Raw genomic sequence first — 21,521 nt, 5'->3', positions numbered from 1 at the left:
AAATGTGGAGTGGTTGGATGGCTGAGAAAGACGTGTATACGATGTGTGGTACTTGGCCTCCTGGGAACGTGCGGGGTTAACCAGAAGCACTATAAATGTGGAGTGGTTGGATGGCTGAGGAAGACGTGTATACCATGTGTGGTACTTGGCCTCCTGGGAACGTGCGGGGTTAACCAGAAGCACTATATATGTGCAGTGGTTGGATGGCTGAGAAAGACGTGTATACGGTGTGTGGTACTTGGCCTCCTGGGAACGTGCGGGGTTAACCAGAAGCACTATAAATGTGGAGTGGTTGGATGGCTGAGGAAGATGTGTATACCATGTGTGGTACTTGGCCTCCTGGGAACGTGCGGGGTTAACCAGAAGCACTATAAATGTGGAGTGGTTGGATGGCTGAGAAAGACGTGTATACCATGTGTGGTACTTGGCCTCCTGGGAACGTGCGGGGTTAACCAGAAGCACTATAAATGTGGAGTGGTTGGATGGCTGAGAAAGACGTGTATACGATGTGTGGTACTTGGGCTCCTGGGAACGTGCGGGGTTAACCAGAAGCACTATAAATGTGGAGTGGTTGGATGGCTGAGAAAGACGTGTATACGATGTGTGGTACTTGGGCTCCTGGGAACGTGCAGGGTTAACCAGAAGCACTATAAATGTGGAGTGGTTGGATGGCTGAGAAAGACGTGTATACGATGTGTGGTACTTGGGCTCCTGGGAACGTGCGGGGTTAACCAGAAGCACTATAAATGTGGAGTGGTTGGATGGCTGAGAAAGACGTGTATACGGTGTGTGGTACTTGGCCTCCTGGGAACGTGCGGGGTAAACCAGAAGCACTATAAATGTGGAGTGGTTGGATGGCTGAGGAAGATGTGTATACCATGTGTGGTACTTGGCCTCCTGGGAACGTGCGGGGTTAACCAGAAGCACTATAAATGTGGAGTGGTTGGATGGCTGAGAAAGACGTGTATACCATGTGTGGTACTTGGCCTCCTGGGAACGTGCGGGGTTAACCAGAAGCACTATAAATGTGGAGTGGTTGGATGGCTGAGAAAGACATGTATACCATGTGTGGTACTTGGCCTCCTGGGAACGTGCGGGGTTAACCAGAAGCACTATAAATGTGGAGTGGTTGGATGGCTGAGAAAGACGTGTATACCATGTGTGGTACTTGGGCTCCTGGGAACGTGCGGGGTTAACCAGAAGCACTATAAATGTGGAGTGGTTGGATGGCTGAGGAAGACGTGTATACCATGTGTGGTACTTGGCCTCCTGGGAACGTGCGGGGTTAACCAGAAGCACTATAAATGTGGAGTGGTTGGATGGCTGAGAAAGACGTGTATACGATGTGTGGTACTTGGGCTCCTGGGAACGTGCGGGGTTAACCAGAAGCACTATAAATGTGGAGTGGTTGGATGGCTGAGAAAGACGTGTATACGATGTGTGGTACTTGGGCTCCTGGGAACGTGCGGGGTTAACCAGAAGCACTATAAATGTGGAGTGGTTGGATGGCTGAGAAAGACGTGTATACCATGTGTGGTACTTGGGCTCCTGGGAACGTGCGGGGTTAACCAGAAGCACTATAAATGTGGAGTGGTTGGATGGCTGAGGAAGACGTGTATACCATCTGTGGTACTTGGCCTCCTGGGAACGTTCGGGGTTAACTAGAAGCACTATAAATGTGGCGTGGTTGGATGGCTGAGAAAGACGTGTATACCATGTGTGGTACTTGGGCTCCTGGGAACGTGCGGGGTTAACCAGAAGCACTATAAATGTGGAGTGGTTGGATGGCTGAGGAAGACGTGTATACCATGTGTGGTACTTGGCCTCCTGGGAACGTGCAGTGAATCCTGAGCTACTGATTCTATTTTTAATACCTGGTTAAATTCAGGGGGAGGTTAGTCCATCTTTCTGGAGCCCATAGAGATACTTACGCACGGATATCTGTGGCCTGTTGTGGTCAATGGGTTAAAAGTTACAAATGTTGAAATAAAGACCTTGGTCCATCAAGTTCAGCCTTTCTCCACCATTTATATCTGTAGCCTCCATGGTTAGGTCCTGCTCCTTTACGTCCTCTCCGGCTGTGAGGGGGTGAAGATGGGATATGAAGGCTCACGTGGAGCAGATAGGTCTTCCTAAGCAGCTGGCCGGTGTCTTGCTCGGCACTCCTCTCATGTCCTTCTTCTGGATTGTGTGGTGGCCATGAGAGATGGGGAGCAATAGCCGGTGTCTCCATTATAGTGCTCCCATCCGGCTGATGGGACGTGAGGTGCATTGCTGTCGGGGGTGAAGACTACTACTGTGACACTTGGGGTGGCTCCAGGACGGAAGCTATGGAGACTACAATGGCTGCAGTCACCCGTAGAGGTAGACACATCTCATTCACCTCATTCAGATTTTTGGGCCTTTACTGCTAGTCATCCAGATCCTCCGGCTGGAGGAGAGGTCTATGAAGCAACTATTAGGTTCCCCTTTATTAATGGGGTGGCTGCGCACAGAAGAGATTTAATAAGGGGGAACTTGATCTTGGGGGAAATAAGTATTTGATCCCTTGCTGATTCTGTAAGTTTGCCCACTGACAAAGACATGAGCAGTCTATAATTCTAAGGGTAGGTTAATTTTAACATTCAGAGATAGAATATCAAAAATAAAATCCAGAAAATCACATTGTATAAATTATATACATTTATTTGCATTTTGCAGTGAGAGATAAGTATTTGATCCCCTACCAACCATTAAGAGTTCTGGCTCCTACAGACCAGTCAGACTCCTAATCATCTCGTTACCTGCATTATAGACAGCTGTCTTACATAGTCACCTTTATACAAGACTCCTGTTCACAGGCTTCATTAATCAGTCAGACTCTAACCTCTACAACATGGGCAAGATCAAAGAGCTTTCTAAGGATGTCAGGGACAAGATCATAGACCTGCACAAAGCTGGAATGGGCTACAAAACCATAAGTAAGACGCTGGGTGAAAAGGAGACAACTGTTGGTGCAATAGTAAGAAAATGGAAGAAATACACAATGACTGTCAATCGACATCGATCTGGAGCACCATTGAAAATCTCACCTCGCGGCGTATCCTTGATAATGAGGAGAGAGATCAGCCTAATACTACACGGGGGGAACTTGTTAATGATCTCAAGGCAGCTGGGACCACAGTCACCAAAAAAACATTGGTAACACGTTATGCCGTAAAGGTGTAAAATCCTGCAGTGCCGCAAGGTCCCCCTGCTCCAGAAGGCGCATGTGCAGGTCCATCTGAAGTTTGTCAATGAACACCTGGATGATTCTGTGAGTGACCGGGAGAAGGTGCTGTGGTCAGAAGAGACAAAAATTGAGCTCTTTGGCATTATCTCATGTCGCCGTGTTTGGAGGAAGAGAAATGCTGCCTATGACCCAAAGAACACCATCCCCACTGTCAAGCATGGAGGTGGAAACATTATGTTTTGGGGGTGTTTCTCTGCTAAGGGCACAGGACTACTTCACTGCATCAATGGGAGAATGGATGGAGCCATGTACCATAAAATCCTGAGTGACAACCTCTTTCCCTCAGCCAGGACATTAAAAATGGGACGTGGCTGGGTCTTCCAGCAAGACAATGACCCAAAACATAAAGCCAAGGCAACAAAGTAGTGGCTCAAAAAGAAGCACATTAAGGTCATGGAGTGGCCTAGCCAGTCTCCAGACCTTCATCCAATAGAAAACCTATGGAGGGCGTTGAAGCTCCGAGTTGCCAAGCGACGGCCTCAGAATCTTGATGATTTAGAGATGATCTGCAAAGAGGAGTGGAGCAAAGTCCCTCCTGACATGTGCGCAAACCTCATCATCAACTACAAGAGACGTCTGACTGCTGTGCTTGCCAACAAGGGTTTTACCACCAAGTATTAAGTCTTATTTGCCAGAGGGATCAAATACTTATTTTTCACTGCAAAATGCAAATACATTTATATAATGTGATTTTCTGGATTTTATTTTTGATATTCTATCTCTCAAGGTTAAAATTAACCTGCACTTAAAATTAGAGACTGTTCACATCTTTGTCAGTGGGCAAATGTACAACATCAGCAAGGGATCAAATAATTATTTCACTCACTGTAAATATATGGAGTTTGCTGTTGAATATCCAACTTGCTTAAATAGTGGTCTTTGGGTTCATATTAAATAAGGAGCAGGAAACCTTTGCTACACAAGGATGCAGCTCCTTCAGAACACCCCTCTTCCTCCATCCCGTATTTGCAGAGTATAGGGGGATGCTCATGTAGTAATCATCTGTGTAGACGTGGTGCCCTTTATGGAGAAAGGGTGTCATTAGCTCCCAGGCAATTCTGCATTGGATGCCAGTTGTCTGGGAGCAGTTGGGGTGGTTGATTTGGCGGTCCCTACCTTCATGTATTAGGAAGGTGGTCGAGTACCCTGATGAGCTCTCACATGTTTTATACAGTTTGACGCCGTATGTGACTCGCTTGGAAGGGATAAATTGGCGGAATGACAGACAGCCCTTGTAACTCATCAAGGACTCGTCGACTGCCACATTTTGCTCTGGGGTACAGGAATTTAGAAGTTGTAGGAGGAAAATTATTTAGATGTGAGAGTCCTCAGTGGTTGATACATTTTAATGGCAAACAAAGGATGGTAACAAATTGCAGCTTTCGAGACTACGCTGGTCTCTTCATCAGACAAAGACTAAAGCAAATTTTGACAATTCACTTGCTATGGGAAGTAAAATGGTCCCACAGTAGGCAAATCTTTTCATGGCCAAGCTTGGAAGCGACTTTTTGTCCTCATGTCCCATCAGGCCCCTGGCCTGCTACCGCTACATTGATGACATTTTAATCATCTGGACGGAGTTCCTTGAACAGTTTAATCAAATTCATCCAACCATCAACTGGACACTCAACTACTCCTGCACTGAAATTAACTTTTTGGACACCATCATTATGCTGCAGAACAATGATATAGAGACATCCCTGTATCAGAAGCCAATTGACCGTCCAACATACCTTAAATGGGACAGTTTCCATCCAAAACAATCCATTTTTCCACACCCCCCACTACTGTATTTTAGGCAGCCCCCAAATCTAAGAAGCATCATTGTCAAGAGCTCCCTGTCCTCTCCAACAGCTGCAGGAACCTTTCCTTGCAACCAGAAAAATGTAAAACCCGTCTATTTATAATGACCACGGACAAGATAAAGACCCCAATTCACATCAGGACTACAAGATCCTAGGTACTTTCAGCTGCGTCACTTCTAATGTGGTGTACTTAATTATTTGTACTAAATGTCCAACTGGGGGTCTGTATGTGGGGGAGACAGGGCAGAAACTGAGAACAAGGATGAACTCTCATCGCCATACAATAAGAGAAAAAAGAATGGATCTACCTGTGGCCAAACATTTCTGTCTCCCAAATCATAACATTATGGACATGAAATTACTTGTACTAAAAGGTAACTTCAAATCTAAGAAAGACAGAAGAGTCTGGGAATATAAACTGATGACCTTTGACAGTCTCAGTGCAGGAATGAATGTGTTGCACGGATTTATGTCTTTTTACATCAACTAAGGAACTTGCCCCTCAGACTATTAGGGGTCATCACAACAGAGACCTTGATCACAGGACAATAAAACAATCCTCATCTAAGAGCTGGCCCATTATTTATGGACGTAACTGTTTATCACCCATGGTAATTCTGCTTCATGTCACCTGGCTTATTTATGGTTTTTCCTTTTTTTTTTCTCTATACTATGTTGTGCATAAATATGTGATTATTCAGAATTTGTTTTAGTCTTTGCCTGATGAAGAGACGTATGTAGTCTCGAAAGCTGCAATTTGTTACCATCTTTTCAGTTAGCCATTAAAAGGTATCAACCACTGAGGACTCTCAATTCTAGTTTGAGTTCTAAATATTTAAGGCACGAAAAGGCCCGTTGTTCCTCAAAGTTTTTATAATGTATTGTTTCCTCTGGTGTAATAGCGTCAACTGCTCCGACCCCTACATCTTACTAAGTTCCTCATCCAAAAAATGACACTTTAATGTTCTATTTCGAGCCAATTTGTTTACATCTAAGATGGCTTTGAACGCATCAAATTCATTTGTTGGTGAAAACCCTCATCCTTTGCTTAGCAGAGAAATGTGTTGGTCAGAAATCATAGCTCGCCAGATTCCAGATAGGTACGCTTAGTAACGTTGGTTCTTGCTGCGGGTTGGATAACGATTTCCTTGTGTGTTTCCTCCCCACACGCTTTCTTCGTTTTTTGCATAATTGTTTGAATCATTAGAAATAATTTTTCTTGGTAACCAATGCTGTGGTTCAGTACTAGACCCCATGGAAGAGTCAGAAAAATCATCTGTGATTGGAGCACAATCCGTCCTGCTGAAGGTGACCCTGTGGTTTCTTACGATGCGTTTATTATAGCCTCTCTTCGGGATGGATGAGGGGATTTGTTCCAGCCATACACCTGGCGGCCTATGCAGCATTAATAGCAAAAACATCTAATGTTAAAAATAATTAAAAATAAAAAATCATGATATTCTCACCTTCCGGCACGTGATCCGCTTACTTCCCGCATGGAGGGCACAGCCCCATGCGGGAAGTAAGCGGATCAATGCATTCCTATGTGTGCGGAATCCCCGCGATTCCGCACAAAGAATGAACATGCTGCGTTTTTTTCCAGAATGCAATTCCGTCGAGGAAAAAAATGCAGCATGTGCACAAAAAATGCAGAATGCATTAAAAATGATGTGATGCTTATGTAAGCTTTTTTTTTTTTTTTAAGAGTTTTTTCGGCGGAAAATACGCTAAAAATCCTGAAAGTGTGCACATAACCTTAAAGCAGCGGTCCCCAATCTTTTTGGCCTAGACAGCCACATTCAGCTATGAGAAGGGGTCACGAGCAACATCCTGCTCCAGTCCCCTCAAAATAGGGTCAACCAAAGCCCCCATTTATGGATATGATAACCGAAGCTTTTCCACAGAAATCACGGTTTCAAGGACTCCCAACACTGTCGCTTCCAGGTTCAAGAACCTCCTCCAACAGGAACCAGTATATGTGCGTCCAGATCTGCTCATGTGCTGGGCTACTCAAAAATTCACCATTTTCAGATGGGCTCTTCATACCCGTCTACTAGACCCGGAGCTAATACACCGAGCTGGCAGACAGCCGCGAGCCACAATCCATGGCACCGCGAGCCACATGTGGCCCCCGAGCTACAGGTTGGGGACCCCTGCCTTAAAGTGTGCTTATCGTTCCAACAATCCTTGAAGATCTACAACTTCATCTTTAACTCTTCAGGTTTCACAATCAGCTGGATCAGAGAACACCGGCCCAATATCTGGCTCCACTCCAATATTGATCAGTATAGGTCGTTGTGGCCATCTTTGTAATACGCAATCCTCCGGTACCGGTTCCTCATCGAGGTTTGCTTTCAGCGCATTATGATCCCACCAAACCTGCATCTCCTGAAACATTTTCTTTTCCAAAGTTAACACAAGTTTTTCAAATTCGTCACCTATTCATACCTGAATGTGGGCGATTGCCAAATATTGAGGCCAATTTGTTCACTCGTCAGTTCAGTCATTTAGGTCATTAAAATTGCTGCATGACGGAGTCCTGATAGACGTTGGAAAAAGAAAAACTTATGTGGTGCGACGTGGAGGGACGTGGTGCGACGTGGTGGGACGTGGTGCGACGTGGTGGGACGTGGTGCGACGTGGTGGGACGTGGTGCGACGTGATGCGACGTGGTGCCCAACGCTGGTTAGTACGCCAGCTTGTATGGAATCAGATCTACACGAACCGCGATGTCATCTCGGGGAATCCGTATTAATGATTTTAGTAACTTATGGCGCTTATCTTATTGAATGTCCAATATGTGGGAGGCACAACATGCCGCTAGACGTCACCGATCGGACGCGGTTAACCCTTTTTCCTAGTCTGCTGAATCCAGACATTTTCTGAACATCCATGAAGGTGATACTTCTGGTTCTATGTTCTACAGACCTTATAGAGGGGGAGATCACAGAAGGAGACGCCTTGGACACCGCACGGCCTAAACACACAGGATCTCATTGTTCCCTATTAGGAGATCAGATTTACTCTGTAATTGGTTTTCCTTCATTTTTTCACTTTTTTGTGCGATGTTCTCACATTGCTTTTAATCACTGTGTTTTCAGGACCTGTTCTCCTGTATATTTCCATCCCAGCTGAACGGCCTTTGGAAATAAATTGATACTATTCAAGTCAGCGACGGAACCAGAGGAACTATAAGAACTAATTCAGTCTCCATGGGAACGCGCCATGACGGAGGTGGAAACGCGCTCTATGCGCATGATGCTGTGAAGGGCTGGAGCGGTTTATCATACTATTCATTTTTAGATTTTCTGGATCAATAAAAGTGAAATTTCATGAAAGATATCCGCTTCCCGCTGGAATTCTAACTGAACCCCAAAATGTATTGGCCGATTCATGGATGAAGCCCGTTGTGAATGTTCCCACTCCGCTCCTTGTTAGAGGTCATCACGTCGCAGAAAGTCCTGAGACACTGAGCAGTCAGATGTGTGAAATCAGAAGGGCAGAGACCCCATAAAGGTCACCTGAGAAGGTCAGAGGGCATCGTAGGGTCACCCAGAAATTTCCCCTGAAAGCCAAATATCCCGAACTTTCTGTGAGTAATGATCAGTGAGGCCCAAAATGGCGGGTTGTCCGGTCCGTACCTCATTGGCATCGCCCTCAGTGGAGGAGATTTGCTCCAGGCGGGTCTGGCAGAGCCTCTCCACCCAATGCTGGACCTTCTCAGACTCTTCGAGATCTTCTCGCTCCGTCTCTGAGACCTGAGGCATAGAGATAAATGGAGATGAGTGACAGGTGACCCCACTCATGGTATACATTATGCCGGGCACACAACATGAAATGGGGGAACTATCCGCACAACGAAGCCCCGGACCCAAGCTGCGCCATGGCACCTAGATAACCCTGTAATTGGGGGACGGAGGGTGAATGGAAGTGTAGAGCCCGGTTTAGCAAATTCATATGACAAATATAGGGTCTGTGGACCCCCCACCCAGGGATAAAAGTGTGTGCCTAAATAGGGCCCAAGAGAAGCCCCCAACACGATCAATGCTTCAGGCCATAAGCTACACCCCTGGAAAGAAAGTGTCCAACCTCCGCGGCCTTCATGAGTCCAGTGGGCGGAGAAAAGAAAGTGTCCAACCTCTGCAGACCTTCATGAGTCCAGCGGGCGGAGAAAAGAAAGTGTCCAACCTCTGCGGCCTTCATGAGTCCAGGGGGCGGAGATACGTACTGGCACTAGTCAAAGAAGGACATCACTTATGACCAGGACCCCCGCCAATAAAATGGGGTTCCCGAGACCTCCACTATTCCTCACGGCCCAAAGAGGGGTCAGCAGTTACCCATGTGGCCTCAAAATTCTACTCACATTGTGCAGTGAGCAAGAATGGGGTCCACTATTCTAGAGAAAGGTGGGGCCCAGCTGTGGGGCCCCTAGGGAGATGTTCTATATCACCGCTCCTGTGGATCAATGATGCTATAAAAGGTCCTTTCTGGTTTGCATGTAAAGGCAGCTGTCAATCATAGCGTGGCTCTGCCCACTGGACTCCTAAAACCGTTATCCAACAGCGCTCCCGCCCAAGGTTTGAGGGACGCATAACACTAGAGGGTGATGACCATAAGGGCCCGGCGGCGCACAGGGCGGCCTGACCGCACAGCCATTACCTCCTGCACCAGGCGACTGATCTTCAGCTGCTTCTCCTTCTCCAGCATCTCCTCCTTCTCTTTGGCCAATTTCTGTTCAAACTCCACCTCCTTCTTACTCTTCTTCTGCTCATACAGACTGTCCGCCTTCGCTTTCTTCCGCTCTTTCCCTTTCTGAGCGCGAGTGGATGAGGACAAACATGGGCAAAGATCACAACAGAGGCACACGGAGCAGACCACTCGGAGGAGGCACACGGAGCAGACCACACGGAGGAGGCACACGGAGCAGACCACACGGTGGAGGCATGCAGCAGACCACACGGAGGTGGCACATGGAGCAGACCACACGGAGGAGGCACACGGAGCAGACCACATGGAGGAGGCACACGGAGCAGACCACACGGAGGAGGCACACGGAGCAGACCACACGGAGGAGGCACACGGAGCAGACCACACGGAGGAGGCACACGGAGCAGACCACACGGAGGAAGAACGGAGCAGACCACACGGAGGTGGCACATGGAGCAGACCACACGGAGGAGGCACACGGAGCAGACCACATGGAGGAGGCACACGGAGCAGACCACACGGAGGAGGCACACGGAGCAGACCACACGGAGGAGGCACACGGAGCAGACCACACGGAGGAGGCACACGGAGCAGACCACACGGAGGAAGAACGGAGCAGACCACACGGAGGAGGCACACGGAGCAGACCACACGGAGGAGGCACACGGAGCAGACCACACGGAGGAGGCACACGGAGCAGACCACACGGAGGAGGCACACGGAGCAGACCACACGGAGGAGGCACACGGAGCAGACCACACGGTGGAGGCACACGGAGCAGACCACACGGAGGAGGCACACGGAGCAGACCACACGGAGGAGGCACACGGAGCAGACCACACGGAGGAGGCACACGGAGCAGACCACACGGAGGAAGAACGGAGCAGACCACACGGAGGAGGCACACGGAGCAGACCACACGGAGGAGGCACACGGAGCAGACCACACGGAGGAGGCACACGGAGCAGACCACACGGAGGAGGCACACGGAGCAGACCACACGGAGGAGGCACACGGAGCAGACCACACGGTGGAGGCACACGGAGCAGACCACACGGTGGAGGCACACGGAGCAGACCACACGGAGGTGGCACACGGAGCAGACCACACGGAGGTGGCACACGGAGCAGACCACACGGAGGTGGCACACGGAGCAGACCACACGGTGGAGGCACACGGAGCAGACCACAAGGAGGAGGCACACGGAGCAGACCACAAGGAGGAGGCACACGGAGCAGACCACACGGAGGAGACATATGGAGCAGACCACACGGAGGAGGCACACGGAGCAGACCACACGGAGGAGGCATATGGAGCAGACCACACGGAGGAGGCACACGGAGCAGACCACACGGAGGAGGCACACGGAGCAGACCACACGGAGGAGGCACACGGAGCAGACCACACGGAGGAGGCACACGGAGCAGACCACATGGTGGAGACATGCAGCAGACCACACGGAGGAGGCACACGGAGCAGACCACACGGAGCAGGCACATGGAGAAGACCACACGGAGGAGGCATATGGAGCAGACCACACGGAGGAGGCACACGGAGCAGACCACACGGAGGAGGCATATGGAGCAGACCACACGGAGGAGGCACACGGAGCAGACCACACGGAGGAGGCACACGGAGCAGACCACACGGAGGAGGCACACGGAGCAGACCACACGGAGCAGACCACACAGAGGAGGCACGCAGCAGACCACACGGAACAGACCACACGGAGGAGGCACGCAGCAGACCACACGGAGCAGACCACACGGAGGAGGCACAGAGCAGATCACACAGCACACGGAGGAGGCACAGAGCAGATCACACAGCACACGGAGGAGGCACAGAGCAGATCACACAGCACACGGAGGATGCATGTGGCGCAGATCACACAGCACACGGAGGCGGCACCACTCACACTACATGTATTATAGGTAGGCAATGTTCCCAGCCAGTAGGAGAAAATAGTCTGGTGCACCCTGTATGAAGCGGCCTATCAGTCAGGGTGTGATCCGTTTAGCAGGACCATGGCTATTCAGCACTCTCACTTTGTGGAGACTGCTGACTGCTTTACTGAGACCTCATGGCCAGGCAGTAGGGTGGGTGACACAAGGTTAGGGTCACTGCCTCAAAAAGGACAGGTCTATGGAATATATGTAAAATACACTAAGTGTGAACAGTGCAGATGACGTGCAAGCACAACTATAGTAATCCAGTCAGAAGAGCCCACCCAAAACACCAAGGACAATGGGAATCCCTGATGTGCCCAGCGCAGAGGTGGCACCCAATAGATAAAAGATGGCTCTCCCAAGACAGTCTTAGCAGACTGATATAAGGGACAGGGATAATGATTACAATGAAGCGCCACCTCTCTGCAGGGTGCACCGCGTATGAAGCACCGCCTCTCTGCAGGGTGCACCGTGGATGAAGCACCGCCTCTCTGCAGGGTGCACCGTGGATGAAGCACCGCCTCTCTGCAGGGTGCACCGTGGATGAAGCACCGCCTCCCTGCAGGGTGCACCGTGGATGAAGCACCGCCTCTCTGCAGGGTGCACCATGGATGAAGCACCGCCTCTCTGCAGGGTGCACTGTATGAAGCACCGCCTCTCTGCAGGGTGCACCGTGGATGAAGCACCGCCTCTCTGCAGGGTGCACCGTGGATGAAGCACCGCCTCTCTGCAGGGTGCACCGTGGATGAAGCGCCGCCTCTCTGCAGGGTGCACTGTGGATGAAGCACCGCCTCTCTGCAGGGTGCACCATGGATGAAGCACCGCCTCTCTGCAGGGTGCACTGTGGATGAAGCACCGCCTCTCTGCAGGGTGCACCGTGGATGAAGCACCGCCTCTCTGCAGGGTGCACCGTGGATGAAGCGCCGCCTCTCTGCAGGGTGCACTGTGGATGAAGCACCGCCTCTCTGCAGGGTGCACCGTGGATGAAGCACCGCCTCTCTGCAGGGTGCACCATGGATGAAGCACCGCCTCTCTGCAGGGTGCACTGTATGAAGCACCGCCTCTCTGCAGGGTGCACCGTGGATGAAGCACCGCCTCTCTGCAGGGTGCACCGTGGATGAAGCACCGCCTCTCTGCAGGGTGCACCGTGGATGAAGCGCCGCCTCTCTGCAGGGTGCACCGTGGATGAAGCGCCGCCTCTCTGCAGGGTGCACCGTGTATGAAGTGCCGCCTCTCTGCAGGGTGCACCGTGGATGAAGCGCCGCCTCTCTGCAGGGTGCACCGTGGATGAAGCGCCGCCTCTCTGCAGGGTGCACCGTGGATGAAGCGCCGCCTCTCTGCAGGGTGCACCGTGGATGAAGCGCCGCCTCTCTGCAGGGTGCACCGTGGATGAAGCGCCGCCTCTCTGCTGGGTGCACTGTATGAAGCGCCGCCTCTCTGCAGGGCGCACTGTATGAAGCGCCGCCTCTATGCAGGGCGCACCACGTATGAAACGCTGCCCGGCTGCAGGATGCACCGTGGATGAGCCGGCACATGCGGGGTCGACACACGACACACATCTTACCTTCCTCAGAGTCGGGAACTTCCCTTCATACCGGTAGAACCATCCGAACGCTAAATGTGGCGAGACAAGAAGGTGAACGCCAGCAGCCACATTCAGTCACCACTGCGCCACAATTATTCTTATTAACCCTTCATATCCCAGAACATTACAGGACAGTGACTCATTGCCCCATAGATCCGGGATCCACGGCCGGCGTTCTCCGCAGCAGAGGCCCTGCCGCTGATGAGTAAACACAGGAGACCGGACCTCACTGCGCCTAAATGTTTTTGGGGGCAACACGTTCTTCAAGGTCTGACACTATTTTATGCAAATCCTCAGGCTGATTAGGCAGCTCCCGTCAGTGACCCCCACTCACAATGGACAAGGCGACCCTCATGTCACACAATACCGTGTAATCCTCCGAGAGGAAGACGACATATTCACCGACTGCTGCATAGGAAACGAGCGGCAACTCCCCAATGTCTAGAAAACACCTGCGACCACAGGCAACTCACATACCCCTCACCCCACGCAAAGACTTATGAAAGTCTGCATCAAACCTACTACCACTATGGTGTACATGTGTTTTGGCTGTCAGAGTGGGATGCAGAAGACGGAAAGGGGAGGCAAAAGGAGATGGGGAGAGAGAAGAGGGAAAAGGAGATCGGCGAGGGAGAGGAGAGGGAAAAGGAGATCGGCGAGGGAGAGAAGAGGGAAAAGGAGATCGGCGAGGGAGAGAAGAGGGAAAAGGAGATCAGCGAGGGAGAACAGAGGGAAAAGGAGATCAGCGAGGGAGAGGAGAGGGGAAAGGAGATTGGCAAGGGAGAGAAGAGGGAAAAGGAGATCGGCGAAGGAAAGAAGAGGGAAAAGGAGATCAGCGAGGGAGAAAAGAGGGAAAAGGAGATCGGCGAGGGAGAGGAGAGGGAAAAGGAGATCAGTGAGGGAGAGAAGAGGGAAAAGGAGATCGGCGAGGGAGAGGAAAAAGGAGATCAGTGAGGGAGAAAAGAGGGAAAAGGAGATCGGCGAGGGAGAGGGAAAAGGAGATTGGCGAGGGAGAGGGAAAAGGAGATTGGCGAGGGAGAGGGAAAAGGAGATTGGCGAGGGAGAGGAGAGGGAAAAGGAGATTGGCAAGGAGAGAAGAGGGAAAAGGAGATCGGCGAGGGAGAGGAAAAAGGAGATCAGTGAGGGAGAAAAGAGGGAAAAGGAGATCGGCGAGGGAGAGGGAAAAGGAGATTGGCGAGGGAGAGGAGAGGGAAAAGGAGATCAGTGAGGGAGAAAAGAGGGAAAAGGAGATGGGCGAGGGAGAGAAGAGGGAAAAGGAGATCGGCGAGGGAGGGGAGATGGAAAAGGAAATTGGCGAGGGAGGGGAGATGGAAAAGGAAATCGGCGAGGGAGAGGGAAAAGGAGATCAGTGAGGGAGAGGGAAAAGGAGATTGGCGAGGGAGAGGGGAGGGAAAAGAAGATCGGCGCGAGAGGGGAGAGGGAAAAGGAGATCAGCGAGGGAGAGGGAAAAGGAGATCAGCGAGGGAGAGGGAAAAGGAGATCAGCGAGGGAGAGGGAAAAGGAGATCAGCGAGGGAGAGGAGAGGGAAAAGGAAATTGGCGAGAGAGGGAAAAGGAGATCGGTGAGAGAGGGGAGAGGGAAAAGGAGATCGGCGAGGGAGAGGAGAGGCAAAGAGACAATAAAAAGAAAGAAGAAGAAACCGGGAAAGGACAACAGACCAGGAGAGGAAAGGATGGAGGAAGAGATCAGGAAAGAGGAAAAAAGGAGCAAAAGAGAAAAAAAAAGAAAAAAAGATGAGAAATATTGAAGGAAGAAAAGATAACAGGAGAAAAAAAAAAAAAAGGAGAGAAGCAGAGAGATGAGCAGTAGGAGAAGTACAACCTGCTTGTCCTCCATTCTGCCGCCATCTTGCTCGTCTTTTCCATCAGCTGAAAAGAGAAATGAGGAAGAAACTGATGGTGACAGAAGTTAAGGAGCGAATGAAGAGAGCGGAGTGTGGCGCCCCCATGTGACACCAGGCTACGGCACGTTTCCGCGGGCCGGCCACCACGGTCTCCCACCATCGTGTTGTTCAGCTCTTTTCTTGTAACAACTTCTAGGCGAAACCGCCAGCGAGTCAGCAGCTATGGCCACTATAGAGGCTGCATGGCCCCCGCCTGGGCTGCAATGCTCTGTGCAGACGTCCATCTTATAATGGTGCCCGGACATTTCATAGCCTGAAGCAGATGATGGAGAAGACTAGAGCGGAGCCCACTGGGCAGTCAGCGAGCACAGCCATCTTTACTGGTCCTCACATGGCAGACAAACCTCACAAAAGTGTGATAACAGACAAAGAGAATGCTGACGGCGCCCAGAGCCCGGAGATGGCGCCCAGAGCCCACGCCCGGAGATGGCGCCCAGAGCCCGTGCCCAGAGATGGCGCCCAGAGCCCGTGCCCAGAGATGGCGCCCAGAGCCCGTGCCCGGAGATGGCGCCCAGAGATGGCGCCCAGAGCCCGTGCCCAGAGATGGCGCCCAGAGCCCGTGCCCAGAGATGGCGCCCAGAGCCCGTGCCCAGAGATGGCGCCCAGAGCCCGTGCCCAGAGATGGCGCCCAGAGCCCGTGCCCAGAGATGGCGCCCAGAGCCCGTGCCCAGAGATGGCGCCCAGAGCCCGTGCCCAGAGATGGCGCCCAGAGCCCGTGCCCAGAGATGGCGCCCAGAGCCCGTGCCCAGAGATGGCGCCCAGAGCCCGTGCCCAGAGATGGCGCCCAGAGCCCGTGCCCAGAGATGGCGCCCAGAGCCCGTGCCCAGAGATGGCGCCCAGAGCCCGTGCCCAGAGATGGCGCCCAGAGCCCGTGCCCAGAGATGGCGCCCAGAGCCCGTGCCCAGAGATGGCGCCCAGAGCCCGTGCCCAGAGATGGCGCCCAGAGCCCGCGCCATTCACCTCCATTAACCTAGTCTGTGCCGGATTCAGGTCTGCGGGAAGTAGCACAACCCCTGCCCCAACCGGTGTCCAATGTCGGCTTACTTTATGTAAGGACTTCATAGTCTGATGCCCCCGTATATGACACGATGTAACAGCAGAATAGTGAGTGCAGCTCTGGAGGTGACTGCAGGATAAGACACGATGTGACAGCAGAATAGTGAGTGCAGCTCTGGAGGTGACTGGAGGATAAGACACGATGTAACAGCAGAATAGTGACTGCAGCTCTGGAGGTGATTGGAGGATAAGACACGATGTAACAGCAGAATAGTGAGTGCAGCTCTGGAGGTGACTGGAGTGGAGTCTAATAATTAAAATAAACTCAGCAAGTGGTCCTGTCCCCGGGTGGGACCTGCTTTCATCTTCAGACTCCCTCACAGTTGCAGTGTACCTACAATACCAATGACCCCACACATCCTGGCCGGGGAGCGGCTCAAGCAGCCTCCATCTATGGCTGGACCATCACTGTAATAAGCCCCTGTACTGTGCGTCTCCCCCACCTAAGGATAGATGGGGTCATTATACACCATAGGGAGGGTTACATGGGGCCATTATACCATAGGGAGGGTTACATGGGGCCATTATACCATAAGGAGGGTTACATGGGGCCCATTCTACCATAAGGAGGGTTACATGGGGTCATTATACCATAGGGAGGGTTATATGGGGTCATTATACACCATAGGGAGGGTTACATGGGGCCATTATACCATAGGGAGGGTTACATGGGGCCATTATACCATAAGGAGGGTTACATGGGGCCCATTCTACCATAAGGAGGGTTACATGGGGTCATTATACACCATAGGGAGGGTTATATGGGGTCATTATACACCAAAGGGAGGGTTACATGGGCCCATTATACCATAAGGAGGGTTACATGGGGCCCATTATACCATAGGGAGGGTTACATGGGCCCATTATACACCATAGGGAGGGTTACATGGGGCCATTATACCATAGGGAGGGTTACATGGGGCAATTATACCATAGGGAGGGTTACATGGGGCCATTATACCATAGGGAGGGTTACATGGGGCCATTATACCATAGGGAGGGTTACATGGGGCCATTATACCATAGGGAGGGTTACATGGGGCCATTATACCATAGGGAGGGTTACATGGGGCCATTATACCATAGGGAGGGTTACATGGGGCCATTATACCATAGGGAGGGTTACATGGGCCCATTATACCATAGGGAGGGTTACATGGGGCCATTATACACCATAGGGAGGGTTACATGGGGCCATTATACACCATAGGGAGGGTTACATGGGGCCATTATACACCATAGGGAGGGTTACATGGGGCCATTATACCATAGGGAGGGTTACATGGGGCCATTATACCATAGGGAGGGTTACATGGGGCCATTATACCATAGGGAGAGTTACATGGGGCCATTATACACCATAGGGAGGGTTACATGGGGCCATTATACACCATAGGGAGGGTTACATGGGGCCATTATACACCATAGGGAGGGTTACATGGGGCCATTATACACCATAGGGAGGGTTACATGGGGCCATTATACCATAGGGAGGGTTACATGGGCCCATTATACCATAGGGAGGGTTACATGGGGCCATTATACCATAGGGAGGGTTACATGGGGCCATTATACCATAGGGAGGGTTGCATGGGGCCATTATACCATAGGGAGGGTTGCATGGGGCCATTATACAATATGGAGGGTTACATGGGCCCATTATACCATAGGGAGGGCTACATGGGGCCATTATACAATAGGGAGGGTTACATGGGGCCATTATAACATAGGGAGGGTTACATGGGGCCATTATACCATAGGGAGGGTTACATGGGGCCATTATACCATAGGGAGGGTTACATGGGGCCCATTATACCGTAGGGAGGGTTACAAGGGGCCATTATACCATGGGGAGGGTTACATGGGGCCATTATACCATAAGGAGGGTTACATGGGGCCCATTATACCATAGGGAGGGTTACATGGGGCCATTATACCATAGGGAGGGTTACATGGGGCCATTATACAATAGGGAGGGTTACATGGGGCCATTATACCATAGGGAGGGTTACATGGGCCCATTATACCATGGGGAGGGTTACAAGGGGCCATTATACCATAGGGAGGGTTACATGGGGCCATTATACCATAGGGAGGGTTACATGGGGACATTATACCATAGGGAGGGTTACATGGGGCCATTATACCATAGGGAGGGTTACATGGGGCCATTATACCATAGGGAGGGTTACATGGGGCCATTAAACCATAGGGAGGGTTACATAGGGCCCATTATACCATAGGGAGGGCTGCCTGGGGCCCATTATACCATAAGGAGGGTTACATGGGGCCATTATACCATAGGGAGGGTTACATGGGCCCATTATACCATAGGGAGGGCTACCTGGGGCCCATTATACCATAGGGAGGGTTACATGGGCCCATTATACCATAGGGAGGGCTACCTGGGGCCCATTATACCATAGGGAGGGTTACATGGGGCCATTATACCATAGGGAGGGTTACATGGGGCCATTATACCATAGGGAGGGTTACATGGGCCCATTATACCATAGGGAGGGTTACATGGGCCCATTATACCATAGGGAGGGTTACATGGGGCCATTATACCATAGGGAGGGTTACATGGGGCCATTATACCATAGGGAGGGTTACATGGGGCCATTATACCATAGGGAGGGTTACATGGGGCCATTATACAATATGGAGGGTTACATGGGCCCATTATACCATAGGGAGGGCTACATGGGGCCATTATACAATAGGGAGGGTTACATGGGGCCATTATAACATAGGGAGGGTTACATGGGGCCATTATACCATAAGGAGGGTTACATGGGGCCCATTATACCATAGGGAGGGTTACATGGGGCCATTATACCATAGGGAGGGTTACATGGGGCCATTATACAATAGGGAGGGTTACATGGGGCCATTATACCATAGGGAGGGTTACATGGGCCCATTATACCATGGGGAGGGTTACAAGGGGCCATTATACCATAGGGAGGGTTACATGGGGCTATTATACCATAGGAAGGGTTACAAGGGGCCATTATACCATAGGGAGGGTTACATGGGGCCATTATACAATAGGGAGGGCTACATGGGGCCATTATACCATAGGGAGGGCTACATGGGGTCATTATACCATAGGGAGGGTTACATGGGGCCATTATACCATAGGGAGGGCTACATGGGGCCCATTATACCATAGGGAGGGCTACATGGGGCCAATATACCATAGGGAGGGCTACCTGGGGCCCATTATACCATAAGGAGGACTATGTGGGGGTCATCCTACTGTGTGTGTGTCTGCTACTTTGGAGAAATTCAATGTGGAGGTATCAATCATACTGGGCTTGGGGGGCACTTAGATTGGCATCGCAGTTTATGGGGGCAATAAAAGGGGACTATGGACTACGCATAGTTGTGTAATATGCTTTTATGTGACACCGAAAAACAGGAATTGGACTCCAGGAAATGCAATTACCGCGAGGACTATCATGACAGCACGTCAGGAGGTTGTACTACTCATCATCCAGGGACAGGAAGCGCACAAGAGGATAGAAGCCCCCCGCCGCCTCACCACCAGTGTCTCTACCAGTCACCACACCGGGATGGATGCGACTCCATTTTATTGAGTACTTCCATAACAAATGTTAACCTCACATGGTTCTCAGAATTCAGGGGAGGGAATGATGGACTCCTGGAAATACAATTACCGGGAGGACTAATTCCTATTTTCCCGGGACGTCCCTTATGACAGCACGACAGGAGAAATACCAAATCATTGGCCTCTTAGGGTGGGACCACTGCCTGCAAGACCTCCCGTCCATTCTGTCTTGCTTGTAGTGTCTACAGAAGACCAAGATGCGGCTCAGAACATGTGGTCTATGGAAGCCCCGACTCTCCGCCCAGGACACGGAAATGACTCTTGTGGAGTGAGGTTTCATGTTAAGTGGAGGTTCTTTGTTTCCGGATACGTATGCCTGAGAAATGGTTGACGTAATCCACCTGGAGAAGGTTGTCAATTAGGATTTCTTGCCTTTATTCTTTCCTGCATATTGTACAAGCAAGTTTTGAGCGCTGTCTCCAGTTATCTGTGACCTCCACAGAGCGCATCACTGATCTTCTTAAGTCCAGTGTGTGGAAGTCTTGTTTTGTTGTTTGGGAGCAGACAAAAAAAATGGCAGAACGATCTGCCGGTTCAAATTTGTCTCAGGGGTCAAACCTAAATATCTACAGATCCTGGGGGACCATCAAATAAGGATCCCTTACAGACAATGCCTGGTTCTCACCTAACCGTTTTGCAGAGGGGACTGCCACCAAGAATGCAGTTTTCATGGAAAAAGTTAATGTTAGCTTCTTCATGGAGTTCAGAGGGAGGTCTGTATAGGGTCCCTAGCACTAGGTTTAGGTCCATGGCAGAACAGTCTTTCTGATTGTGGGTGTCAACCTAGTTACGGCTCTAATAAACCTCATTACCCACGGGAGTGTTATGTTAACCAATTCAGTAACACAATGGACATAGCGGTCAGAACACATACAGTGATCTGACAAACACCCAAAATTAAAGAACGAGCTCTGAGACGTGGGAACTCTGCAGACCGCAATCCCTGATCCTATCAAACCACACTAAAGGCAGCCGTGGAGCGCTCCTGACCAGAACCTAGGCGCCTCGTCACAGCCTGAGAAACTAGCTATTCCTGAAGATAGAAAAATAAGCCTACCTTGCCTCAGAGAAATTCCCCAAAGGAAAAGGCAGCCCCCCACATATAATGACTGTGAGTAAGATGAAAACACAAACATAGAGATGAAACAGATTTAGCAAAGTGAGGCCCGACTAGCTGAATAGAACGAGGATAGGGAAGATAACTTTGCGGTCAGCACAAAAACCTACAAATAACCACGCAGAGGGGACAAAAAGACCCTCCGCACCGACTAACGGTACGGAGGTCGTCCCTCTGCGTCTCAGAGCTTCCAGCAGGCGAGAAAAAAACAATAAAGCAAGCTGGACTGAAAAATAGCAACAAAATAACAAAAGCAAAACTTAGCTTTGCAGAGCAGCAGGCCACAGGAATGATCCAGGGAAAAAACCAGTCCAACACTGGAACATTGACAGGAAGCATGGATCAAAGCATCAGGTGGAGTTAAGTAGAGAAGAAGCTAACGAGCTCACCAGATCACCTGAGGGAGAAAACTCAGAAGCTGCAGTACCACTTTCCTCCACAAACGGAAGATCCCAGAGAGAATCAGCCGAAGT

The 21,521-nt window shown here is 50.9% G+C and overlaps 1 protein-coding gene across 1 annotated transcript in view; it reads right to left on the bottom strand.

Annotated features, from left to right (window-relative positions):
* LOC138680784 (harmonin-like) overlaps positions 1-21,521 on the bottom strand; it is a 215,691-nt gene that overhangs the window by 139,451 nt on the left and 54,719 nt on the right. The window contains exons 6-8 of the mRNA XM_069768040.1: positions 13,294-13,343; positions 9,736-9,888; positions 8,718-8,834 (exon numbers count right to left, since the gene is read on the bottom strand). Of these exons, the coding sequence (XP_069624141.1) occupies positions 8,718-8,834; positions 9,736-9,888; positions 13,294-13,343 (320 nt within the window). The remainder of the gene's footprint in view (positions 1-8,717; positions 8,835-9,735; positions 9,889-13,293; positions 13,344-21,521) is intronic.

The sequence above is a fragment of the Ranitomeya imitator genome, chromosome 5 (genome assembly GCF_032444005.1).
Source record: "Ranitomeya imitator isolate aRanImi1 chromosome 5, aRanImi1.pri, whole genome shotgun sequence".
Taxonomy (NCBI): Eukaryota; Metazoa; Chordata; class Amphibia; order Anura; family Dendrobatidae; genus Ranitomeya; species Ranitomeya imitator.
This window is presented reverse-complemented; position numbering and strand designations above follow the sequence as displayed.